We start from the raw sequence: 26,515 nt of genomic DNA, 5'->3' as shown, positions 1-26,515 counted from the left end.
CTGGAAAATGCAGTCCTTATTCTAAACAGCTGTGCATCCAGCTAAAAATCAGGGACTCTATTCCAATGGCAGAGAACAACAACATATATTGGAGGACAACTATCAATCTCTGCAGAAGACTGATGAGAGTAATTAAAACTAATTACGAGTGTGTGCTTCAGCAATTCTACTTGCATGAGTTACCAAAAGCAAATTTATAAGGATTGTTGATGTTGCCTTGTTTGTTGTTGCAAAATCTTTCAGAAACAAAGTCCACCCCATGGGAACTGTTTATAAATTGCCGTATATCCATATGTATGCGGCTGCAGGAGTGAAGCCGTCCTCCGCTTGACATGGAATCATCTCCAAGATGCGTTGGAGCAAGCTACAGAACATTAACATTACAGAAATAGGGATGACATACACACCCATCGGTGTGAACGTAGGATGTCTCTGGAAGGTTATGAAGACCCTGGGCGCTTTGCAAGGGTGGGAAACAGAGAAACTCAGTTCCACCAAATACCCTCCTGTATGGCATGAACCTTTTTTTTTTTTTTTTTTTTGCCATGTACACATATGACCTATTTTTAAAAAGCAAACTTAAAAACAGAACAAAAATGGTCTTTCTTCTGTTGATGTCTCACTGCTCTTTCACTGCACCCAGCAAACCTCAGCTGACTCTTTGCCGTCTTGGACCGCACGTGGATTTGATGGTCAAATCCCTACTGGCCCCCAACCCTCACTCAGCATGCCCTGTGAGCTTGCCTTCCATAATTACCAGGCTTTTACATGAGCTGAGAGGCCACATCAAAGTGTGCCACTCAGGGGCACCCTGCAGTACCCACTGCAGTCCAGGAGTTCAGCTGGCCATACCACCAGGGTAGTACCCTGCCCACTACCAAACCTCCGGGTCCTGGATCCCAGTGCGCCTGACATGTTGCCCCACAGACATGAGCTGTGTTGGAACTGGTACCCTCAGCACCCCAATCCCCCCACCAAAAAAAGGCTAATCTTGGAGGCAGGCAACAGCCTGGCCCTCAGGGCCCTCACAGCCGGGGCTGAGACCTCCCTAGCTTCTAAGGGAGCCTGCAGTTGGCTGGGTCCTGGGTGGGACCGCCCCCCCCAACACTGGAATTACATAACTGGCAGCAACTCCCTTTCACTCCAGCTGCCAAAAAGCTCAAAGCCAAACTCAGGTACAAGCATAGCGGCAGGGATACGCGGGGACCTCTCCCCTACTCACACCTCATGATCCCAGTGCTTTGTTCTGATTTACTCACATTTTCAGCCAACCACACCCATCCTTATGACAAACATCATTCCCTGCATCCTGTCTGCTGAAGGTCTACTACACACCAAGCACTATTCTGGAGGCTAAAAATAAGAGCCATCCTTACCGTTCATTACGGTATGCCAGTCACTTGCACTTACTGTTTTCCAATCCTTACAAAAGCCCCTGCAGGACAGATTGTCTTCTCTCCATTTTAAAGACGGCATAGTAAGTCCATTCTGAGATTTACTGGAGCTGAGCAGAGGGAAGCAGTAGCCTAAGGTAAGAGTGTGTCTCCGACACAGCAGAGAGAGGTGCTGGCTCACAGAAACATAGTTCTCCTCTCTCTTCATGTCTGTCCCCACTAATCAGATGAGCCCAGGGGCAGGGGTGGCTGGAATCCTGTTTCTCTCCACCTCCCCAGCAGCCAGCCCAGGGCTTGGGCACTGGGGACTGTTCCTTGGTTGAGCAAACAGAGGCCCCCTGAGCCTCCCAGCCCTTCACCTAGTCCTCAGGCTCCTAGGAGAAACCACCCCACCCCCGCGGAAAGGTTTTGGTATTCCTGCTAAGCCTCCACATCAACACCTTCTGTTCCTTTTCCTTTTTACTAAAAAATAGATGAAGAAAATATACACACTTCAGTCCATCCACCATGGTGGGCTTTGAGGAGGCCAAAGCACCATGGGGATGGGATGGAGGCATTGGGAGAGCCAGCCCTGCCTTTGTGCCATGGGTGCAGAGAAAGTGGGTGCCCTTGGCCAGTCTTGCCAAGCATGGCCCTGGAAGGAAAGCCTGGGCCATGTGGCTGAGCAGGATGAGAGCAGGTGGAAAGGGGAGGAGGGTCCACGGTGAGAGCAGAGATGGCAAAGGGGATCAGGAGCCCCAGGAAGGTGGGGGCCTCCGGATTCATGGTGGGAACAGAGCTGCACAGGGCTACCACCCACAGAAGGTCCCGCAACCTGGTCCTCTTCCCCCAGGGGCTCTGGGCTCTCTGGCCTCCTCTCTGGCCTGTCCTCTGCAGGCCCCGACAGCCATTCTCAGGCATTGATGGCCTTCCAACGCTCACTGTCCGTGCTGTTGATGCTGCCAGTGTGGCAGGGCATGGAAGCGATGTCGTCCAGGTAGGCCACCCCACCAGCAGAGTCGAACTGCGTACTCGAGTAGCTGGCAGCTGAGGTCCCAGCAGCCCCTGCAGCCTCCAGGCCCTCCCGCCGGGCCACAGCGTAGGGCTGGGGTAGGTGTACATCTGGCTCCTCTGTCTCATCCACTTGGCATTTGTAGGAGAAGAGGATCTTGGGTTCCGAGCTGATGGGTGGGAGAGAGGGGCAGGGGAGCCTCAATGAGTGACTCAGGAACAGCCTTCCCTCCAGGCTGATGGGGCCACCAGATAAGGAAGAAATCAGCCAACAGCTGCCTGATACCCACCCCGAGACGGCCTGTCAGCTGGACCCCAGAGCCTATCTAGACTTGTTTTGGAACCCAGCCCTCCTCCTCCTGGCTGTGTAAGCTTGGGCAGGGGACCTCTATGCCTGCTTCCTCATGGTGAAAGGGGCACGTGGACCCCATGTGGAGGATGAATGGACATAAATCATGAGCCTTCGACAGCATCTGCCCGAGCGCTCAGGAAACACTGGCTGTGGCCTCTGCTCCCACTCCTGTGATCCCTGCTGCTCATGTTACCACCCACTTCACCCTGGCCTGGTCCCTCAGCCTTCAGGGCAACTCTCCAAGGGGGACACACTACACCCAATTTACAAAAAAGGAGCCTGATGCTTTGGAGAGAAATCATGTGTGCAGAAGCAAGATGGGGCCATGGAACAGTCTGGCCCTCTCCCAGCTTCACTCAGGTGAGAGGCTGAACCCCTACCCCCAAGACCCAGCAGGTAAGAAAGGAGGGCAAAGCACCCATATTCCAACCACATCAGAGGCCTGGAGTAGAACCCCCAATCCCATGTCTTCAGCATCCCATCTCATAGGTGCTTCTCAGATGCACATGTACACAGCAGTGTACCCACTCCCAGAGAATCCCACTGAATTCCCACCCCAAACCTGCTCCCTTCTCAATCTTCCCCAGCAGGCTACAAACTCCATGAGGACAGGGATTTGCATCCACTGTGGGCCTCGAATCTTCTAGTTCTAGCAGTATCTGGAACACAGTAGGTGCTCAATGAATGCTTGTGAATGAATGAGTTAATATATTATTAAATAAAAACCACCCTGATGGGCACAGTGGCTCATACCTGTAATCCCAGCACTGTGGGAGGCCGAGGCGGGCAGATTGCCTGAGCTCAGGAATTCAAGACCAGCCTGGGCAACCCAGTGAAACCCTCTCTACTAAAATACAAAAAAATTAACCGGGTGTAGTAGCATGTACCTGTAGTCCCACCTACTTGGGAGGCAGAGGCAGGGGAATCACTTGAACCCGGGAGGAGGAAGTTGCAGGGAGCTGAGATCACACCACTGCACTCCAGCCTAGGCAAGAGTGAGACTCCATACCCACGCCAAAAAAAAATGCAGAACAACATGCATAGCCACTCTCTCTCTCTCTCACTGTCTCTGTCTCTCTTGTGGGAAGACTGTGTGCAGTGTATATACAATGTGCATATATATGCATGCATATGTTACACGGCACATATCTACATGTATGTATATGTCGAGTGCATGTGTGTTCGTGTATAGGCATGCATATGGGTGTGCACGTGCATGTCTGTGTGCATGTGTTAATGTGTGTATGTGCATGTGTGCATGCCTGTGCATCTGTGCCTGTATATGCACATGTGTGCATGCACATGTGGGTGGTTGTGTGTATATCTGTTTGCATGTGCATATCTGTATATGTGTGCCCATGTGCATGTGTGTATTTTCTGCGCATGCACACTGTATGCATATACGGCCCCTCAGCATCAATCCTTGCACCCATGCTGGAAGGTGAAGTTCTGCCGGCAGCCACGCGGGGACGCTGGCGGCTACAGACTCACCCAAAGAAGCCCCGGAGGAAGGCCACATAGATGAGCGGTGCGAAGAAGCTGAAGTACAGGAAGGTTGTGGTATCTACACAGCTGCAGAGAAGGCAGGTCAGCATGGGGCCTCCCAGCCCCACGCTGTCCCCCTTAGCCGTCCCACTCCTTTTATCCCCCCAGGTGGTGGATGCTCTGGCCCCAACTCCCCATGCCCCCACACGTTGGACGCTCTGTCCCCAATCTTCCCACATTATCAGTAGGTCAACACTCTGCCCTCCACCTCCCCATGTCCCCTAGCGGGTGGACGCCCTGACTCCCACCTCCCCATGTACCCAGTGGTGGATGCCATGCTCTGCCCCTCACCCACCCCTCTCCTGTAGCGGATAGACCACCTTGCGCTGCCCCCCGCCACTTCCCCATGCCCCAAGTGGGTAACAGCCTCTCCCCTCCACATCTCACCATGCCCCCAGTAGGTGGACATCCTGCTGTCCACCTCCTCATGCCCCCAGTGAGTAGACACTCTGCCACCCACCTCCCCATGCCCCCATGGTGTGGACATCCTGCCGCCCCACATACCAGAGCCCCTCGATGATGTCCAAGCACAGCAGCACACTCCCCAACCCCTGTAGCAGGTTGAGTAGCGCCAGGATGCCCGCATACACGTAGAAGCTCCTCCGAGCTGGGGGCCGGACAGGGTGAATCATGAGGTTCCCACCCTGGCCTGGCCAGGCCAGGCTCTGCCTCCCGCACCTACCACCTTCAAGCCTGGTATATCCCCCGGAGTGCCTCTAGGCCTCCCTCTCACCCAGGGCTCTCCCGCTCCCAGCCACAGTGGCCCAGCAGACCCCCTCCCACTCCCCCCTGTCCCAGAGCTGCTGGCCAGCTGCTCACAAGGCAGGGAAATACGCTCCTTCAGCGGGGTCTTGGGGAGGATGACCACCAGAGAGTAGACCTATGGAGACAGGCAGGGCTGAGAAGGTGCTGGAGGTGCCAGCCCAGACCCACAACCAGGAACCCAGGCATCCAATCCCCTGCCCGGCCCTGAGGCCCCAGCCACCCCAGCCTGAACCTCACCAGGAAGAAGAAGCAGGAGCTGACCAGCCAGAACTGGCGGCCCCCATGGCCATAGATGTTAAAGTCCTCAGCTGAGAGATGGGCATCAGGGTATAGGATCTCCAGGGTCCCCTGCAGGGGCAAGCAGGAAGGGATGAAGGGAGAGTATCTCAAGGCCCTTCCCACCCAGGGGCTTTTCCTGATTCAAAGCCCCCTAAGCTTTCCACCACACCAAGTCCAGCCTCTTGGCCTGACCCTCAAGTCACCTGCCCCAGCCTGCTCCCTGACCACATCCTGCCCACCCGATTGCAGCATCCAGAGTTGGCCAGTCTTGGGCTGAGTCACAGGGGGCAGGGGGCAGAGATGGGCAAAGTGTAGTCCCTGCCCCCAATCTAAGAAAGGGGCCTCTAGATGCATGCTTCTCAGGGGGGGTCTGCAGACCTGCACTGTCCCTACCTGTGCTCCTTGTTAAAAGGGCAAGTCCTGAGCCTCCCACCCCGGCACCCTGACCCACTGGATCCAAATCTCCCAGGGACCCCAGAACATGCCTCGGTAACAAGCACCCCATGTGATCTCTCAAGTGCAAAGTTTTAGAACTCTGATGGTGATAAAGACTGGAAACCTGACCCAGGCCCAGAAGCAGTGGGTGCCTGGTGCCCTGATTCCTGGCGTCTCCTGCCCACACCCACCCTCTTACCTGGGTGACGGAATAGGCCAGGGACAACACCGTGGTGATGGCCAGCACCCGCTTGATGCTGGACTTGCTCTCCAGGTGGCCTGGAAGAAATATGCTGGTCAGTATGCAGGAGCCAGCCCGTGACCAGGCCAGGGTCAGCCCACAGCCAGGAAGGGGCAAGAGAGAGCATCACTGGGGCGCAAAAGCCCAGCAGTACACACACCGAAGGCCAGGCCTAGGATGATCACACTCAGCTCGATGGCCAGCAGGAAGAAGCGGGTGATCTCCCACAGGATCTGCATGCAGAGTGGGTAGAGCGTTAGCCCAGGCCAGCACTCTCAGCCCAGCCCAGGCCAGGCCTCCCCAGCCTCCCTCAGCAGGCCCAGCCGCACCTTATCAGCAACAGTTGCAGCGTCCGAGGTGCTCACCGTCATGGACACCACAGCCCGGGCAATGCCTACCAGCGCCACCACGAACACCTGGCGGGCAAGGGAGTGGTGTGACGGTCAGGGAACAAGAGCCTCTGCACTGGCAGGGGTGGCAAGCCTACCCCCACATCTACAGGACCCTTTGATTGCCATTAAGGAGGAAGGGGCAAGTCAGGGTGCGACTCAGAGGCAGGGAGCGGGCTCCAGGAAGCAAGGCTCTCAGACTTGCAGACCGTCAGCTGTGGGTGGCCTCTGGCCTGGCCCTCTCCTCTCGGAGCCCCAGTTTCCTAGCTAGCACCAACAGCCTTGGGCTGGTTAGTAGGTGAGCATGGTGGAGCCAGGTGGGCCAGGTTCACATCACAAGCAGCAGGCTGCTGCTTCCTGGCTCTGTACCTTAGCTTTCTTATCTGTAAAATGGGGGCAGAAACAAAACCTACTGAGTTTGACTGGGGTCAAATGGGTTATCAGATGCAGAAGCCTGCCTGGCACCCAGGAAGGGCCAAGTATACACTTATTGCTATTATCTTATTCCTGGTTTTCATTCTGAGGTATGCGGGACTGGACGAAAGGTCACTGAGAAGAGGTGCCGAGACCTCTGAGGAAGCCACTGGCCTGGCAGGTTTCACAAAAGTGCCTGCCCAGCATCTGTGGCTCTTATCGGCCTGGTATCCATCCCCTTCCTCTCCCTCCTCACGCCCACTTTAGTGGTTCCAGATGAGGCTAAGCCCACCGCTCCTGGCTTTAGGGACGGGCCCAGGATGCAGCAGCACTGGCCAGTGGTGTGTACCATTCCCCTGGCCTCAGGGCTGGTTCAGGGAAGGGCATGGGCCCCAAGGGAGCCTCATGAGAGACCCAGGATGTCGGGTGCAGCCGCCAGGAAAGGCAGGCAGAGGGCATGCAAGCCTGGCACCATGGGTGCCACCCTGCTGCCACAAGGGCAGATGGCGAGAGAGCAGGGCCATCAGGGAGTTCCCAAGCCCAGTGGGAGATAGCGATGGTGCTCCAGCAGCATTGCTGTGCCCCAAAATCCTACTGTGCCCGAGGTTCAGGAACTTCCCAGTTTCTCGGTCAGAAACCGGCTTCTATGAGTCTCAATTGGGTTTTCTGACACATGCCCAGATCCATATATACTCTGTCTCTTGTGCCATGAGAAATTGTGTCAGCAGGGCAGGCAGCAAAAGCAACACACTGCAAAATGCCTACTGTCTGCCAAGCTCCCACTGGGCTGCAGCTATGCAGGCGGCTCACAGGTGCTCACACGAACATCATAGCCCTCACCTGAAGCCCATACCTAGCCAGCCCATACCTGAAGCCCGCAGCTGGATAGCCCAGACCTGCAGAACGTACGTGGAACCTGCACCCAGACCATCCATACCTGGAGCCTATACCTGGACAGCCCATGTTTGGAGCTGCCTTCTTGACCACAGCCCAGACACCTCTCCCCATGCAACATGTGCCAGGACCACCAAGTGGTAAGAATGCAGGCTCTCCCAGCAAGTAAGACGTCTTCTCCAAAGAGGTTTCACAGAATGGACACATGAGGAATGAATGGATGGAGGATACAGTGGGCATTTTTCCCCACCCAGCATCCATTCCTCTCCCCTCTAGTACCAGCTCCCCAATTCTGTTGTAGGGACCACCTCCCTCAGTCCATATGTTCCAGCTGAGCTGATGCTGCCCTCCCAGCTTCACAGTGCCCCTTTCCTTGCTCTAGCCACAGAGCTTGGTTCAGGGATGAGCATCCTAGGTGGGCCAGTCAGAGGAAATCCCGAGTCGACACTATCAGAAAACAAGCACTGCCTGCCTGAGTTGTAGAGGCAGGACGTCAGCTCAGAGCTCCTCTTGGTCATCTTTGACACCGTATGGGAAGAACTCTTATAAGTTAAGTCCCAAAGAGAGCCGAGATGCAGAAACAGATCCTAATGACATCATTTAACTGCCTGGATCCAGTCATATCTGAAGCTCATTTTCATTATAGAAGCAGTTAATTCCCTTTTGGTTTAAGCCAGTTAGAGTTGGCTTTTCTATCAACTGCAGTGAACTCACCAGGATGTAGAAGGTAATAAAAATGGGGCTGGAGGTGATGCGGATCTTGGCCCGAGCAGATGGAAGCTTCCAGAGCAGGAAGATGAGGAAGAGCACATTGGGGATGAGCAACATGAGGTCCCAGTACCGGACCCTGGCAGACAGGCACAGGAACTGGTTTACTAGAAAGGCCACATATGCACCCCCATCTCCAGCACACAATCTGGCCCACCCTCACCACCCCCACACACACCAGGAAAAGCCACTGACACTCAGCGAGCCTGCCCAGTGTTGTGACTGCCCCACCTGGAGGTGCCAATGTCTTCGTAGAGCAGCAGCAGGCAGCGATGAGGTACACTGATGTTTGGTGCCAGAGGTGGGGGCAGTGCTGTGCTCCCATTGGCCCCAGTTGCCTCCTCCAGGGTGTCCATCCCGCCAGCAGCCAGCCCTGGGGGAGTGAGAGCTGCTGAGTGAGCAGTGCAGGGGCTGTGTGGCCTGGGCCACTGTCCTCCTTCCTCCGGACCTGGGACTCCCAGGGCAAAATCAGGGGGGCTGCACAGAGCACCCCTATAAACCACCATCCCCACCCACTGCAGCTCAGTGTGGAGCTCCACACAGGTCACGACCCAATCCCCCAGGCAGGGGCCAAGTCCCCCATTTCAGGCTCTATTTCACCACCTGCAAACAATAACAAAGCCACCCCCTCAGCTGAGCATCTCCATGTGCAAGGCATAGCCACTTGGCTCCTTTCAGTCCTGAGGGCCCATGAAAGCAGCGTGGGTAAGAGCACAGGCTCTGGGTTCACAGCCCAGCCCTGCCCCTTCCTTCCTGTCCTCTCCGTGCCTGTGTCCTCCCCCACAGAATGGGGGTAACAAGTGGGCTGTGGTGATGCCAAGTGCCTCAAACAAGGCACACACATGGGGAGTTCTTGGTAGCAGTCAGCTGTGGTTCTGACCCGTCACACCATGCAGAACTCAGAGGCCACGGACTGCTTGCACAGAGGCTTTCATGCAATGGATAAAAATAATCTATTTTATTACCTTAGCCTTTGTTTCAACAGCTAAGCCCAAGTCCCAGTGAATATAAAGGTACTACTTGGACTGGGTGGTCAGATAAGGTGACATTTGAGCTGAGATCTCAATAAATAAGCAGGAGCCAGCCTTGGAAAGATAGAAATAAAGAGCATTCCAGGGAGAGAAAGCAAATGCACAGGTCCAGAGGTAGAAACAGGCTTGGCCTGTCCCAAGAGCAAAAACAGGTCAGGGTAGCTGATACCAGAAAGGTTGGCAGGGCCAGGTCCCACATGCAATTTAACTTCACTCTAAGTGCAATCAGAAGGGTGTTACAAGGAGTGAGGCATCTGGTTTCCATGGGGACAGGAAGGCTGGGCTGCCAGTGAGAAGGGACTGAAGTGGAGGAGGCGCAGAGACAGGGAGGCCATGAGGAGTTCCAGCAACAGTCCAGGCAAGAGAAGACAGAGGTTTACGCTAGTGGCAGCAGCAGGGGTGAAACAGATGGATCTGGGAGGCCTTTGGGAGGGTCAGCCAACAAGACCCACTGCCAAATCAAACACAGGGAATGAGAGAAGAGGCCAAAGAAGGCTGATGGTGTAGTTTCGGGCCTGAGCCACTGGGCATTTTGCAACTTAGGCCAACACTATCCACCAGACACTGTCCCCTTCTTCCTCACTTACAAGCTACTATTTTGTTTAGGATCCCTCTATAAAGCCTAGTGTTCAAGCAGGGGCCCCTCCCCAGCACCAGAAGCTGAGTCTCAATTAATTTCAGCCAGTGGTCTCTGGGGTGGAGCCAGTGCGGAGCACTGCTCTAGTTTGACATGGCAACTGCTAGGGAGTAGAGGAACTGTGGATTTTTTTGTGTGCAGAGTCCAGGGCTGCCAAATGTCTGCAATGCATAGGACAGTCCACCAGATGAGTAATTGTCTGCCCCTACAGCTAGCATGCCCTGCAGAGTGACTCTGGTCAAAGTCAAGAAGGAAGGGTGGCCCTTCTGCTCCTCACCAGTGGTTGGCTGAGGCAAAGGCATGTGCTGCCTCATGAGGGTATCTGTGTCTGTGTGGGGCAGGAAGGCATGGTGTCCAGAACAGTGCCTTCCTGCAGCGGAGAGGGCTGGGCCACCACATTGAGCATGGGGGAGCTTACAGCTGGAAGTGGGTATGCAGCTCTCTTCTTGCATGACTTCTGGTGGCATGATATCATAACTTGTAACTATGAGTTGAGAGTATCAGTGATCCAATGAAGGTGCGAGATTCTACAGCCCTCTCCTCCTCACCCCTATTATTTTATTTATCTGTTTTTGAGACAGAGTCTTGCTCTGTTGCCCAGGCTGGAGTGCAGTGATGCGTTCTCTGCTCACTGCAACCTCTGCCTCCCAAGTTCAGCCTCCCGGGTTCAAACGATCCTCCCACCTCAGTCACCCAAGTAGCTAGGAACACAAGTGTGCACCACCTCACCCAGCTAAGTTTTGATTTTTTAGCAGAGACAGTTTTGCCGTGTTGGCCAGTCTGGTCTAGAACTCCTGAGCTCAAGTGATCTGCCTGCCTCAGCCTCCCAAAGTGCTGGGATTACAGGTACGAGCCACCATCGCCGGCTATCCCCACCCCTATTATAAAGCCAAGCCAAGCAGAGCAAAGGCCTGGTCCTGGCAGCCCAATGCCAGCTCTGACCCAAGACAGAATGTCATGCAGCCCCAGAACAGGCAGGGCCAGGGTGTAGGCCAGGTACCCAGCAGTCACCAGGAAGCTGAGAGGCCCACTGGGGCAGAGAAGGCAGTGGGGAGGAACAGGGGCAGGAAGGAGAAGAGTGGGAAGTCAGGCAGAGTCCAGGGTATGGAGGGCAGGGTGGGCTTCTCCTGGTTTTGCCTGTTCAGCATGCAGGCTCTTGCCAGTTGCTAAGAGCACCATTTTCCTGAGGGGGAATCTCAGCTCCTAGACTCTCTAGAAGTTTAAAGATGTCTGACTCCACCTCTTCACAACCCAGGGAATGCACCTGTGATCTAAGCCTGGTCCATCAGGATGTTCCATCACCATGGCCAGTGAAAATCTACCCTGAGACTTTTGCTCTAATAATTCTAATAATTTAGAGCAAAAGTCTCAGGGCAGATTCTCACTGACAACTGAGGAAACACTCTCTGCCGAGCTCAGTAAGTCAGAGCTGTACCACCTAGACCTTACACTCAGGGACTCGCCTGAGAGTACAGCCACCACACAGAGGAGTACAGAGCTGAGACATGGATGGAGACAGATCTTGATGAGCTCACTGGAGCCCCCGGATTCTGCGATACCTAAGGCCAGTCCTACCCCCTTGGACTTTTCAGTTGTAAAACCCAACAAATCCCCTTTTCTGCTTAGGCCAGTTTGAGTCTGACTTCTCTAATTCATCACTGAAAAACCTCCAGCCAACACAAGTTATGGAGTCAGGCAGACGGGGCTGCACTGCTGGTTCTGCCACGTGCTTGCTGTGTGACCTGGGGTGAGTCACTCCCCCTGCAAGTATCATGGGGACAAGCAAAGAATCAAGCAAAACCAGGAAGGTAAATATCAACAAACGTGACATATGTACAAGGGTGATTGCTGCTTTTCTTTCTTTTTTGAGATGGAGTCTTGCTCTGTCATCAGGCTGGAGCACAGTGGCATGATCTCAGCTCACTGCAACCTCTGCCTCCCGGGTTCAAGCAATTCCCCTGCCTCAGCCTCCCAAGTAGCTAGGATTATAGGCACCTGCCACCATGCCCAGCGGAATTTTTTTATTTTTATTTTTAGTAGAGACAGGGTTTCACCATGTTGTCCAGGCTGGTCTTGATCTCCTGACCCCGTGATCCACCTGCCTCAGCCTCCCAAAGTGCTGGGATTACAGACAGTAGCCAATGTGCCCAGCCTGGTTGCTGCTTTTCTTACCAGAGGAGGGGCTGAAGGGCAAGGAAGGGAAAGGAATTGGTTCCCAGGCCCATGGACCCCTCTGGAAGCCCCCGTTGCTGTGGGGTCTGAGGAGAGTCAGAGGAGGTGTCAGCTGCTCTCCCTGCCCCTACTTCCCTGACAACAACATAGCAACCTCTGCATCCAACCTCTGTGCTCTGGCCTCCAACCCTGGGAGGGAGGTAGTTATGCACTGTGCATGTGGAGCTCGGAGAGGCAGCCACTTGCCAGGCCTGCAATCCAGGCTGTCTGTCCCCAGAGCCCAGGCCAGTCAACAACTTGCCAGGTGCCCCTCTCTGGGCCTCAGTTTCTCCTCCTGTGGGTCAAGAGTACCAGGCTTGTTCTACAGCTGTCTTCTCAGACCTGGTGTGGGAACCACTCTGGTGTTGTTAACATGCAGATGCTGCTCCCAAGGGCAGAGGCAGGGCTGTCAGTCTGTGTTTCCCACAGGCTCCCAGGTGGTATCCCTGCTGCTGCTGCTGCTTGGTTCAGCAACCACACTGGAGTTATGGGGCTGCTGGCCATACCAGAATTGCTATTATGAATCAAAGCTTATGAAATAACTGAAGCACTGGCTTTTTTTTAAATTTATTTGAAACAGAGTCTTGCTCTGTTGCCCAGGCTGGAGTGCAGTGGCGCAATCTCGGCTCACTGCAACCTTCACCTCCCGGGTTCAAGCAATTCTCCTGCCTCAGCCTCCCAAGTAGCTGAGATTACAGGTGTGTGCCATCACATCCAGCCAATTTTTGTATTTCCAGTAGAGATGGGGTTTCGCCATGTTGGTCAGGCTAGTTTCGAACTCCTGACCTCAGATGATCCACTGGCCTTGGTCTCCCAAAGTGCTAGGATTACAGGTGTGAGCTGCCGTGCCCGGCCAGCACTGACTTTTAATTAACAGGATGCACACTTCCTATGTACAGACACGGTGCTCAGTGCTTTACATGTGGTGACACACTTAACCATGGCACTGGCTTCTAGGGAGAGAGGACAATTACTCCCACCTTGTACAGAGGAGAGGAGAAGCAGAGAAGGGGTCAGTTCTCAGCCTTCTCTGCTTAGTTCTCTTAGACAGCTGCTCCCAAATACTGACAAGGAAGTGGGAGGGGTTGGTCAGCTCATGAAAGGGGCCTGAGGGCGGTGCGAAGGGGTGGAGCCCCGGGGTGATTCTCAGAGGAGGAATTCCTGGGATGCAGAGTACCCTGGGCAACCCGGGCCTCCTAGGACCAAGGAAACTGGGACAGCCTGTTTCTTCCACCTGGGAGGAGTCTCTCAGTCTCACAACATTCCAGGGGACTCTACCTCCCCCCCCAACACCGGACTCGTGGACAGGATGCTGGCTAGTCTCAGGTCGTGGTCACCTAACGCAGGGCCTGCTGAGAGCGCCCGGACAAGGCCTTCTCTTTCCTCTCTGGGACTCAGCTTATCCTGATCTCATCAGTGCAATAGGTTTCACCAGACCCCACCCACTGCTACCGAATGGGAAACTCTGGGGAGCCGGGCCCTCAATGCTTCCCACCCCAAACTCCAGGGTTTCAAATCCTGGAGCAAGGACGTGGCAGGGAAGGTTCCACAGGGCAGAGGCCAAGTTACCTTGCTCTCCTGCATTATCCTTCAACCTTGGGGTTGGCAGGCCTGGGGGCCCTGTCCTAAGCTGGCGTCCCCAGGAGAAAGGGGAAGCCTGGGCCCAGTCTGACCTGCCCCCTGCCCTGCCTCGTGGCCCTCCACCTGATAGGCCGGTCCCTTCCTCAGGGTCTTGTTGCTGCCTCTTCCCCAGTTCTCTCCTGCCACCTCCTCTAAGAAGCCCTCCCTCCTCGGCTGTCTCCAGTGTCCGAGCAGGGTTTGGGTGCTTAACTACTCTCTACCCCGGGAGTGCTCAGGACCCGGTCCCGTAGAAAACCGCCTGACACGACAAGAGCCCTCAACAGGTTAGGATGGGAACAACTGAATCTCCAGCACCGCCAAGCCCCGCTGGGGACAGGACGACCCCGCAGCCCCTCCTGACTGCAGAGCAGTGAGGCAGTGGGGCAAAGCCAGCCTGCAACCGTCTTCCCCGAATCCAGGGGAAGCAGGGGCCTTGAGACGGCCTCGCGGGGCAGCCAGGCCCCGAACCCGCGGCAGGCTCGGCTCAGGAGCCCCTCGGCTGCGGACGCCCACCGTGGGGCTGGAGCCCGTGTCGCCACTCCGCGCCCGACTGGGTCGCCGAGGCCCGGATCTCCGCCCCCCACTGCCTCCAGCCCTGGCCGCGCCGACGCCGCTGCGTGCTGCCTGCTCCCAGGCCTCGCGTGCCCCAGCTCCCCGAGCGATTCCCGACTGCCCAGCGCTCCTCCCAGGGCCTTCCCTCCCAAACGCTGCCTCGGCCGTCCGAGCTGTGCGGGAGCGGGAAGGGACCGCTCGCGGAGCAAGGCGGGGACGGCAGCGGGGTTTCCCGCCGGGGCGAGAGACGGGACTCCCCCACTAGCTGCGGCAAGAGATGGAAAAAAGGCCCCTCCTTACCTGAGATCCCGGGCCGCCCATCCGCCGCCTCTGGGTGTGCACCGACCCGGCGCAGGCCGCGGAACTCCGGCCTCCAGGGCCGGACCAGGCGGCCAGAGCCGGGGACCGTCACGCAAGAACCGCGCGCGACCGGCTCCGCGGAATGGGGGCTAGACAGGAAAGGCGTGGCGGGGTCAGCTCCTGGGCCGCCGAGCTCGCGGACACTCTGCAGCCCTTCCCGACAGCGGCGACCCGGAGGGCAGGACTGTCCTTTCCGTCCAGCCCAAACTGCGCAAACGGCCACTGTCCCAGAGCCCGTGAGTCCCTGCACCACTCGGACCCGCCCTCTAATCTCCAGCAGCCTATAGGAATAAGCCATCAATGAAAAAAAAGTGAAAGAGACCAATCAGATTCCAAAGAGGCGGAGCAGCCCGCTGACCTCTTAAAGAGACAGCCAGGAGGCTGTGCGGAGACGAGACGCTGCTTCACCGAAGAGAGAGGGCTGCATTTCTCACTCGGAAAGCGGGCGGAATCGAAGACTGGAAAGCTGAGGACGCGCCACCTCTTACTCTGCGCGCCTTCCAGCTGTGCTGCCGTCTGCGGACTAGCTGGCGGCAGGCGTGCTCCACCTCCGGCCCGGGCCTTGGCCGGACCGTCGGGGCGGAGCCTCCGGGGACTGCCCCATCGCGTGTGGGCGCCTCGGGCGCCGGGCAGGGGTGACCTGGAGTCAGCACGAGGGTAAGGCGTGCAGGGAACCCTCCCCGGCGCCACGCGCTCCCGCCGCCTCCCAGCGCGCTGCTCAACGGGGTACGGCCAGGGCCTCAGGCACTCTTCTTAACAATCCTGTAGGGCGGTCATTATAGTCTCGTTTTATAGCGCGCGACCTGAGGCTTGGAGAGGTCCAATAACTTGCCCAACGCTGCGCAATGAGGAAGCGACACAGCCAGGACGCCTCTCCCCAACTCTAATTTCCATAATTCTTCAGGCCGCTTCCTCTGGAAAGCCCTCCCTGATTGCGCCTGTCTTACCCCCTGGCATTTAATGCTGCATTCACCATACGCAAGCCATGCGGGTCTTTTTGTCCCTTGGCTAGTTCCTGCTCCTGTCTCCAAGCCTGTCCACCTACCCTGCTGGCTCCTTGCCACATCACGTCCTCAAGAGGGTTTTGTGGGCACCCTTGCTGGAGCTGCTGTCCAGTCTCATTTCCTTCCGAACACCTTAACTCTGACCTGTCTTCATTTACCTGCCTCCCTGTCCAGTCTCCCCACCTATTATAGAATTACAGCATCATGAGGACCGAGCCACACCTGCCTATCCCCTGCAGCATCCTGAGGCTGACTCAGAGCCTGGTACAGATTGCAGGCACCCAGTTATTACAGGCACCCCAAGACTCACAGTCCATGACAGCACCACTGGGCTGGAATGAGATTGGGCCCCATTCTCCACCTTGCTCCCATCCTAAAAACACAGGGAAATTGGAGAAGAAACCACGTTGTTTCTTCCTCTGGGACTTTCCCATCCTGGACTGCACCCAAATGTGCATAGCCTAAGTTTCAGTTTCTGTATTCGCCAGAGAGGCTGGGCAATGCCAGCCAGTGTGATCACAAATGACCACAGCCACAATGGGCATAGGGAATCCAGTGGCTCCTCAAGTTCCAGCTGAGAAGTTATACACATCACTCCCACTCACATTAACTGGCCATGCTTCTAGCCTCCAGAGGGCAGGAGACTCCCACCTTACCACGTGCCAGAAAAGAGGTCATGGGACATGTGTGACCAGGCCTAATAACTACCCTCTGTTTTTCTTTTTCTGCCTTTTGAGACTCAGGGACTTCTGCATTTTCTTCTCTTGAGTTTTGGACCTTATATCTAGGTTTCTGTGAGATTTTGTTGTATTTGTGAAATAACAGAGGGTACCTATTTCACTGCTCTCCCTTTAAGAACAAAGGCAGTGGCTAATTCACTGCAGTATCCACTATACACCTGACAGAGCATGACACTTGCAACCTTCAATGAATAGTAGCTTAATAAACGGATCTGCCTCTCAGGTTCTTCATTGCCCTACAGCAGACCAAGGGGTGGCCATGGCTGACAGTAGGAGATGCTGCTACAGAACTGGGCTCCCTGATGGCCATGGGAATGATAGCAATCCCCAAATAACAGAGACCAGATAGTAGTGCTTAGGTGTGAGAAGCAGAGTGGGTACAACTGTCATATGACCGTCAAGGTTGAGCTCAATATATCACTGGGATAGACATCCTGCATAGTAAACAAAATACCTGCACTGGTTCCTTGGTCTATGGGCTGAGAGTGATAGTCGAGCGAAAGCCTCTGAGACCCCACTATCCACTACCCACCCCAGCCAAGAGAGCACATAAACATCACACACCAGAGAAAATGGTGGAGATTGGTGCCACCCTTGAAGATCAAAGGCATGTGTGGGAGGGTATCCTCCACCATGTACCTATTTAATTCATCAGTCTGACCTAGAAAAAAACACAAACAGGCCAGCACAGTGGCTCACACCTGTAATCCCAGCACTTTGGGAGGCTGAGGTGGGCAGATCATGAGGTCAGGAGATCAAGACCATCCTGGCCAACACGGTGAAACCCCATTTCCACTAAAAAATACATAAAATTCATGGGGTGTGGTGGTGCTCACCTGGAGTCCTAGCTACTTGGGAATCTGAGGCAGGGGAATCGCTTGAACCCAGGAGGCAGAGGTTGCAGTGAGCTGAGATTGTGCCACTGTACTCCAGCCTGGTGACAGGAGACTCCATCTCAAAATAAAACAAAAAACAGAATGGCAATGGACTGTTGCAGATTCAGCCAAGTGGTAACCCCGACCACAGGTGCCATGCAGGTATCATTGTCATTGCTAGCACAGACAGATCAGCACAGCCTCTGCTTCTCTGGATGTAGCCTTCCATCTGATCACCATGCTTTTTCATCCCTATCAGGGACAATTTACATTCACAGGAAGGGACAACAGTACACACATATGGTCTTGCCCCAGGCCAATGGTACCTTTCCCATCCCTTGTCATCATAGAGTCTGAAGGAGACTGGGCCATCTGGATGTCTTGCAGAACACTGCACTGGTTCACTGTGTCAATGACAATGTGCTAATCAGGATAGATGAGCAGGAGGTGATAAGTAAATGGAAATTTTGATGATATATGTGCTCCAGCAGGCAGAAGATTAAACCCTACGAAGAACTGGAGGCTTGCTACATCAGCAAGTTTGGTAGGAGTCTGGTGATCTGGGGCACACCAGAACATCCCCCGGCACACCCCATCACAGAGGAGCAAGCACAATGCTTTGAAGGCTCTTTGGGTTCTGAAGGTCGCAGATTATATACCTGGAAGTGCTGCTCTGACCCATATATCTCTGGGTCACATGACATCAAAGGCTGTCCCTGAGGCTATGGGACCCACAAACCCCATGATACTAGAGGCATACGTGGTGGGAAGACATGCTGTGTGAAGTTTATAGCAAGCTCTGGTGGGGAAACCACAATGTAGACCCCCTAGGGTTCTGGAGCAAGACCAGGCCATCTATAGCAGAGAACTAGACACCATTCACAGAACAGCTCTGCCAGGCTACTGGACCCTGGTAGAGATGACTAGGGGACATGAAGTGAACTGGGTTCTGTCAGGCCCACTAAGATGTAAATTCAGCTGGGCCAAGCAGCAGTCCGCTGTGAGATTGTAAGCAATCCATTGTAGATCCACATCACCTACCACTGCCACAGCAACTCCTCCCCCATAGTTCACACCCACGCCAATGGGCAGTTCTTCGGGAGGGAAAAGGCTGCACTTGATCACAGCCAAGGGAAGGCTCATTACATGGGTCAGATGTGGTACCAGGAGGTGCAGTGGTCGCATGGAGCCCTTGAGGATGAAAGCCACAGGCTACCAATGGTGGAACCAGAGGAGGGAGGAGACTTGTCCTCAGCGATGTCCTGAAGCAGCTGCTTCAGTGCTGTTTGCCTACTGATGCGAGAAGAGCAAACCCCAGCGTGATATGTTGTGGAGCAAGTCCTCACTTCCTGAGCCTGTCCCAGGCTGCCTGAGTGTCCTCAGGACATGGCTGCTGCCTTCCTTTAGAGCCAGCAAAGCTGTAGTCATTTTGTTCTTTTTCTTTTCTTTCTTTCTTTCTTTCTTTTTTTTTTTTTTTTGAGACGGAATTTCGCTCTTGTTACCCAGTCTGGAGTGCAATGGCGCAATCTCAGCTCACCGAAACCTCTGCCTCCTGGGTTCAGGCAATTCTCCCCCCTCAGCCTCCTGAGTAGCTGGGATTACAGACACACGCCACCATGCCCAGCTAATTTTTTGTATTTTTAGTAGAGACGGGGTTTCACCATGTTGACGAGGATGGTTCGATCTCTTGACCTCGTGATCCACCCGCCTTGGCCTCCCAAAGTGCTGGGATTACAGGCTTGAGCCACTGTGCCCAGCGCTGTAGTCATTTTGTAACTGAATTCTCAAAGTGACATCCAATCATGTCTGTCCTATGCTGTTGGGAGATCACACAAGGGTGTGAATACCAGAAGGCAAGAGCCGTCAGGGCCATAATAGAGGCTGCCTACTCACCCCACCCCACACCAGTGTTTAAACATGCCCAAGAACCTCTCATCTGAGAAAAGGCCACATCCCACTCTAGCACCTGTCCCAGTTCTCACAGTCCATTCCACACCTGGAAATGCCTCTCTGACCCATACATTTCTGGGTGATGTAAGCAGTCCAGCCTCTTAACTAGTAACCCACATTCACCCTTCTCACTTCCCTGCATCCTACACCTCAACATGCTCCAATGTGGTGTCTGACTCCAGGCATACCCGCCATCGCCAGGGCCACCAACAGCTCCTAGTCCTTACCAGATGACCTCTAGACAGGTTGGTAGACCCCATCCACCATCTTGACTGCTCACTTCAGTGGCCTCTGGGAGGGATCCCAATAATCCCCAGCCCTGCTAGGACCTCCTCTCCTTAAGTGTGGGCTGGACCTCAGGGCTCACATCTAGCTAAGAGAATATGGCAAAAGTAATGGAATATCATTTCCAAGACATGGTGTTTGTCTTATATGGCCTCTGTCTCTTGTTCACCTGCTCTGAAAGAAACCAGCTGCCAGGTTGTAAGCTGCCCTGTGGAGAGACCCCCACCCAAGAGCCATTGGGAAGCTGAGTCTTCAGTCCAACAGCCTCTGAGGATCTGAATCCTATCATGTGAGGAAACTTGGAAGGGGATCCTCCTCAAGATGAGCCTTCAGATGAGACAGCAGCCCTGGCCAGTACCTAGCCTACAGCCTTGAGAGACCTTGAGGAAGAGGCACCCAGTGGCATCATGCCCAGATCCCTGACCCACACACACTAAGATAATGTGTGCTAATTGCTTCAAGGTGCTAAATCCCAGGATAATTTTTTATGCAGCAATAGATAACAAGCCCATGCAGAGTCTCCTCCAGCTTTCCTCTTAGCAGCTCCTAGCATCCCAGGAGCATCCTTCATATCCTTTGTTGGTGTCTCTTAACTGTTGGGGTTTCCCAGGTCCCAGGCTTAGACCTTCTCTTCTCCCTGCACTCACTCTGGATTATACAACCAATCCCAAGCCAATCTACAGCTGCAGTCCAAATTGCTCCTCAAGTCTCACACATGGATATCCAATGACTTCCTGGATATGTGCACTCAGGGCCCACATTCAGCACAGCCAGAAACAAACTCATCTTCTTCCCCCTTAACTTGCTGGTCTTCCTGTGCTCTCCTCTCTCAGCTATCATCCACCTTGCTAAACCAGGATCCTGGTGTCATCCTGCATGCCTCTCTTGCTGTCAATCACCAAGACCAATAGACCCCACCTCCTGGCCGGACACGGTGGCTCACACCTATAATCTCAGCACTTTGGGAGGCCAAGCAGGCAGATCACTTCAGGTAAGGAGTTCAAGACCAGCCTGGCCAACATGGTGAAACCCCATCTTTACTAAAAATACAAAAATTAACTGGGCATGGTTCCCAGCTACTCAAGAGAATAGCTTGAACTCGGGAGGCAGACGTTGCAGTGAGCTGAGATCACGCCACTGCACTCCAGCCTGGGCACAGAGCAAGACTCGGTCAAAAAAAAAAAAAAAAAAAAATCCCCACCTCCTAAACATCTTGTATTTCCAGTCCTCTCCTTCACTCCTGCCCCTACCCTGGGTCCATGCAGAAATGCTTGTTCACTGCACAAAGTGTCTAAGAGGGCTGCGATTCAGCCCTGACTCTGCTACTAAGGCCCTATTTTGAGCTGCCTGTAACTAGAAAAGAACCACAGCAACCTCCTCATTTGCTGCCTTTAACCTCGGTCAATCCACTTCCACCTGGTGGCAGCTGGAGGGATTCTAAAACCCACATTGGTTCACGTCTCACCCTGCTCAAAATGCTTCCATGGCCTTCCATTACCTTCAGAATACAGAATGCTCAAACCCTCTAGAAAAACATCGAGCTCTTTTTTGATCTGGATTCTGTCTCCATCAAGTCTTGTCGGTTGCCCGGCGTCACAAGCTTCTAGTCTTAGGGAGGAGTTTAGGGAGGGCTCTTAGTTCTGAGGGAGGGGCTTGCACATTCCCGCTGTGCCGTGCCCTCCGCGGCCTTGCACATGGCATCCTTCTATCTGGAACATCCTCCCTGCATCTTCGCTCCCTTGGACAAAGATAACTCCTACTAAAGCTTCAGTTGTGACCTACAAAATCCCAGAATTGTCCAGCTGCCTGAAGCATTGAGCCTTAGAGCTTTGGGGGCAGTTAAAAAATTCTCATAAGACAATAAGGCGTGAGAAAACCAGGCTCTAAACCTCTGTTGCCTTGTCAGTAAAACGGTCCTGATGTGACCGAGGTCACGCAGCCAGCAGCTGTGGTCGGAGGCCCTGGAGCCGAAGCTTCTACCTCGGCTCAGGCTCCCACGCCAGCGCAGGTGAGCGCACGCGCGCAGCACCCAGCCGCACACTCCCGGCTCCGGCCAGGACAGCTCGGGCGTTGTGGGCGGGACCACCGGACGGCGTGGGCGGGGCAGGACCCTCTAGCCTGCCCCTTCGTGACCCAGCTGGTTGCCAACGAACGTCGACGTCATGACGTCGCGTTCCGTCGGGCGCTTCCCGGGCTTTGGTGGGTCACGTGAGCCACTTTTCGCGCGAAAACTGGTTGTTGTTGGAGTCGAGGAGAGGAGCGGGGTACTGCAATGGCGGTGAGCGCGCGGGAGCGGGGCGGGTGGGGTGGTGCGGACGCCGGGACAGAGGTGTGGAGGCTGCGCGGTTCTCGCACTCTGGCTGTGGTCCGGGTCGGCGCTCTAGGTGAGGTTGAGCCCCAGGCTCCGGGGCGCGGCTGCTTTCCCGCCTGCACCCCGCATGACGCCAGGCCTCCTGGCGACTCGCCTTCCTTGAGCTGATCTGGGGTCTTGGGCTCCCTAACCCGAGCCTGGCCCGCTCAGCCCCTGTCCTTTACTCATCCCACACATGCTTATTTGGCGTATGCCCGGCGCTGAGCGTACAAAAGGCAGGCCCCCATCTCACTATGTAGCTGAGCGTACAAAAGGCAGGCCCCCATCTCACTATGTAGCTGAGCGTACAAAAGGCAGGCCCCCATCTCACTATGTAGCTGGAGCGGCCGCGGGAAAGGATCTCTCCGACACTGAATACAGGAGGAAGGAATTCATTTCAGCTGGGAGCAAGGTGGCATAAGTGCCTAACAGCCAAGCTGGTCTAACAAAGGAAGGTTCAGCTTTTATATAGGCTTATACTTTAGATGTTACATGTGGAAGAATTTTAGATTCATAGTTTTAGGACTCACATGTGAAAAGGTTTTAGTTTACAGTTTCAGGAATCACATATGAGAGGGTTCCGGTTTACAGTTTTAGGACTCACATGTGAAAAGGTTTCTGGGTTGATCTTGTTTTAAGTAAAATTCGTGCCTTCTGGAGAGTTTCCCCAAGGCCTAGCCTGTTGTTTTCAAGGAAGAGCGGAGCAAGGAGGCGCCAGCTGGCCTACTCTCTCTTCTATTGAGATGCACAGTGAATGACAGAGGGGGAGGAAATCCCAAATGCCTGCCTGGGTCTCCCTCCTCATCTACACTTCTTTAAACTTTTAAAAAAATATATTCCCAGTAATCTGTGTTCTGAACACTACACTTAACTATCGTAGTATTTTCTTGCTCCTTTGTCTTCTGTACTGACTCTTCCACGTCGGAGTTCCAGACTCCTTGTTTTGGTGGCTCTTGTATGCCATCTATCTCTGTCACAATACCTCTCGCACTGTGTGTGCTGAAACAGGTCGAATGCATAAGGGGGAGACAATAGACAGTAAACAGGTAAATAAGCAAATGACAAAGCCTCTGGTTTTTCATGGAGAAAGCATGGTGATATGAGTGACCCGATATTTGAGCTGGCTCCTGTTTGGAAGCCACTGGCTCAGACTGCTCAGCAGAGAGCATTCCAGGTGAGAGACCAGCAAGTGCAAAGATCTGGAGGCTGGAAGGGGTTTGGTGTGTTGGAGGACAAGACTCACAGGTGGTGAGATAGGAGGGAAGTCCCCCTGATGATAAAAAGGAAGCTGTATCATGCCTCACCGGCCTCCTAGGTTTCTGATAGTGACACCTTCTCTTGCAGGAATCATCGGAGTCCTTCACCGTGGCATCCAGCCCGGCTAGGCGTCGGCGAGGCAATGATCCTCTCACCTCCAGCCCTGGCCGGAGCTCCCGACGCATTGATGCCCTGACCTCCAGCCCTGGCCGTGACCTTCCACCCTTTGAGGATGAGTCTGAGGGGCTCCTAGGCACAGAGGGGCCCCTGGAGGAAGAAGAGGATGGAGAGGAGCTCATTGGAGATGGCATGGAGAGGTAATTTCATTCAAAGCCCTGGACTCAGCAGATAGTTTTGCAGAGATCCCATTGTGCGTTTGGTGGCCTTGTTATGGGAGCTGGGGGGAGATGAATCCGATGGCATTCTTGCCTTTGAGCACAGCTTGGTCCAGCGTTGTGGGGAGACAGGTTTACAGAGCCATGGCATAGGTCTCTTTAGCTTGGTCCAGTGTTCTGGGGAGACAGGTTTAGAGAGCAATGACATAGGTCTCTAACTTACTGTATGTAACTTGCAGAGACTAGACCCTAAGGTCTCGGTAAGCCCAACTCCATAAGCACCCCAGAAAATGCAGGGGCCTCTAATCTGGAGGACTCCAATAGGACACAGCAACTCAAAAAGACAGGAAGCAGTGTAGGGTTGTGGGGTGTCCCTTATGCTGTGCTGAGGCGCAGGATCTGAGAAATAGGACAAAGAAGTACAAGGAAAACGCAGCTGGGCTTGAGGGGCCACGCCACCTATGAGCGGAGTCAGGCGAGGCCCCGAATGTTCAGAAGCGTATTTATTGTGAATAGGTTAGGGGGCAGGGCAGTGAGTGAAATCATCTTTAAGGATAGTGATAGGGTCGTGAGCAATAAAACAAGGGGTCTCCCCCCATTAGGTCACCTAGGCTAGGAGATGGACAGTGCGCAGCAAGGGGTCCATTCCCATTAGGTCCTCAAGGCATGGAGGTGGGCAGTGCGCAGTGAAGAGGGTGCAGTGTACAATACCTCTATTTATGGGCAAATTACTTCCATGAAGATTGAAGTTACACAGTAACGACAGAGCTATCAGCGTTACCGCCACCTGCTGGCAGCTTCCAGTGAGTTCTACAGGAAGATGCTTTTCGAGCAGCATAGTAACAAGAGCTGATCAAGTTCACAGTCACCAAGGTGCGATTGCTGGTCTGAGGGCAGCCTTCCACAATAACTGGAGCAAGGTCCTACAACTCCTTTATCAGGAGGAGTGGCTCTTGCCCCAAGCCTGCCATACAGCAGGTATCTTTATGAAACTGAATGCTGCTGCCTGGGCCATGGATTCTTGTCCTGGTATAACTGTGTTTCCCTTAAATCGGCTTTGCACTGTGTCTGCTCTAGGCATTCCTCCCAACTATAAGCTGCTTATTTCCTAATTCATGCTTTTTCTTGTGTCTACTCTAGACATTTCTCCGATACGAACTAAGATATATATATATGTGGGGAAATACTCTTTAGGCACTGGCTAAGTAGTTCATACTGTGAACTATTATATGATTATATGTAGAAGGTTATATAAAGGGAAATAACTGAGTAACACTATACACTGAGATAATCTTCAAGCTCTAATTTTATAAACTAATATATGATTATATAAAAGGAAATAACTGAATAGTAACATTATAAACTGAGATATTCTCAGGCATTAATTGTGCCAGGGTTCTGCTTAGCTCTCCTTTCTCGGTGCCTATATGGGGGGTTACCCACAAGTAGGAAGCCCAGTGTTTCTCCGCAACTTTTCAAAGGAAAGGTGCATGGGGGAGGAGGGATCTGATAAATCAAGTTTTAGAGTCAATCAGCAAACATTTATTAAACCTAATGTGCACCAGGCCCTTTGTTAGGAGCGTTCTTGTTTATTAGTAAACAATGGTTCACATCTGTAATCCCAGCACTTTGGGAAGCCAAGGTGGTTGGATCACCTGAGGTCAGGAGTTTGACCTAGCCTAGCCAACATGGTGAAACCCTGTCTGTACTAAAAATACAAAAAATTAACTGGGCATGGTGGTGGGCACCTGTAGTCCCAGCTACTCAAGATGCTGAAGCAGGAGAATTGCTTGAACCCAGGAGGTGGAGGTTGCAATGAGTGGAGATCATGCCACAGCACTCCAGCCTGCGAGGCAAAATCAAAACTCCATCTCAAAAATAAATAAATAAATGGGTTATTAAGACTTAATGCTAGGAGAGTGGAGTAAGCTCTGTGAATGAGCAAGGCTAGATTTCTACTCCTACCTTACTCTGTGTTTCCAGCTGGGATCTGGTAGGTACTATAGTAGCAGAATTGTGTGAATTCCCAGGAGCCTCATGGAGATGCTCCTTTTGTGCCTTTCTAGCCTTAGCGCGTGTGAGAGTACTGTGCACGTTGTCCTGCCATCCCGAGAAGGTCAGGCAGCTGAGGGGCTTTCAAGGGCACTTCAGACCGGACAGATCTTTGCTTACCACACCCAAGGATGAGACTGCATGTGCTGTAGACTAGAAGGAATGAGGAGTCTTTGGATAAATCCGCCCTGGAGTTGGGGTCAGGGCATGGGACCTGGACGGCTTCTCAGTTCCGCCTAGTGGAGTTGTTCAGGCCAAATGCCCCTCTGCCGTGTCCCCTTCCCTGTCTTGACCCTTTCTCTTTGCTTCTCTTTTCCTTCAGAGAGTGAGAGGCCCTTGACAGGGGGCTTCTGGGTAGAGAGGTATCTGACAGGTAGCTGAGCCCAGTGACATTTGTTTTTGTGGTTTTTACAAAACTTTATTGGCTATAGTTTATATATTAGAGTTAACCCCTTGTGAAAATATAATTCAGTGCAAATTCAGTGTAAATTTCCTGAGTTATGCAGCCTTCACCACAATCCAGTGTGAGGATAGGGCGATTGTCCTGTTGAGATCCTCCTGCCTGCTTATAGTTCATCCCAGTTCTCACCTGACCCACAGGCAAACCAAGAATCCACTTTCTATCTCTAGGTTTTCCAATTCTGGCCATTTTATAATAAATTGAATCATATATATGCCCTTTTGAGGTGGGCTTTTTTCACTTAGTGTAGTTTTGAGGTCTTTCCGTGATGTTTCATGTGTAGCACTTCATTCCTTTTTGTGGCTGAATCATGTTTCTTCATGTGGAGAT

The 26,515-nt window shown here is 53.6% G+C and overlaps 2 protein-coding genes across 5 annotated transcripts in view; one reads left to right on the top strand and one right to left on the bottom strand.

The window, feature by feature from the left end:
• Nucleotides 1–563: 563 nt before the first annotated feature.
• On the bottom strand, nt 564–21,336 carry TPRA1 (transmembrane protein adipocyte associated 1). 3 transcript variants are annotated; one of them, XM_054246006.2, is made up of 11 exons: nt 21,230–21,336; nt 8,698–8,839; nt 8,413–8,545; nt 6,331–6,417; nt 6,162–6,234; nt 5,960–6,039; nt 5,284–5,394; nt 5,101–5,161; nt 4,786–4,888; nt 4,228–4,308; nt 564–2,554 (listed from the first exon to the last, which is right to left on the bottom strand). In XM_054246006.2, the coding sequence occupies exons 2-11, from the start codon at nt 8,820–8,822 to the stop codon at nt 2,287–2,289; spliced, it is 1,122 nt and encodes a 373-aa protein (XP_054101981.1). In that variant the 5' UTR covers nt 8,823–8,839; nt 21,230–21,336; the 3' UTR covers nt 564–2,286. The 3 variants fall into 3 exon arrangements, with proteins under 3 accessions (XP_054101981.1, XP_002758749.3, XP_017820633.2); XM_002758703.7 differs by lacking the exon at nt 21,230–21,336 and adding an exon at nt 15,236–15,453; XM_017965144.4 differs by lacking the exon at nt 21,230–21,336 and adding an exon at nt 14,818–15,098.
• MCM2 (minichromosome maintenance complex component 2) overlaps nt 15,265–26,515 on the top strand; it is a 31,738-nt gene continuing 20,487 nt past the window's right edge. Inside the window, exons 1-3 of one of the 2 annotated variants that reach the window (XM_078350150.1) lie at nt 15,265–15,534; nt 20,565–20,722; nt 23,426–23,655. In XM_078350150.1, coding sequence (XP_078206276.1) covers nt 23,648–23,655 — 8 coding nt within the window. In that variant the 5' untranslated portion in view covers nt 15,265–15,534; nt 20,565–20,722; nt 23,426–23,647. Of the gene's footprint in view, nt 15,535–20,564; nt 20,723–21,964; nt 22,010–23,425; nt 23,656–26,515 lie in introns of those variants that run through there. The other variant, XM_008982265.4, reaches the window with a different exon arrangement.

The sequence above is a fragment of the Callithrix jacchus genome, chromosome 15 (assembly GCF_049354715.1).
Source record: "Callithrix jacchus isolate 240 chromosome 15, calJac240_pri, whole genome shotgun sequence".
NCBI classification, from domain to species: Eukaryota; Metazoa; Chordata; class Mammalia; order Primates; family Cebidae; genus Callithrix; species Callithrix jacchus.
This window is presented reverse-complemented; position numbering and strand designations above follow the sequence as displayed.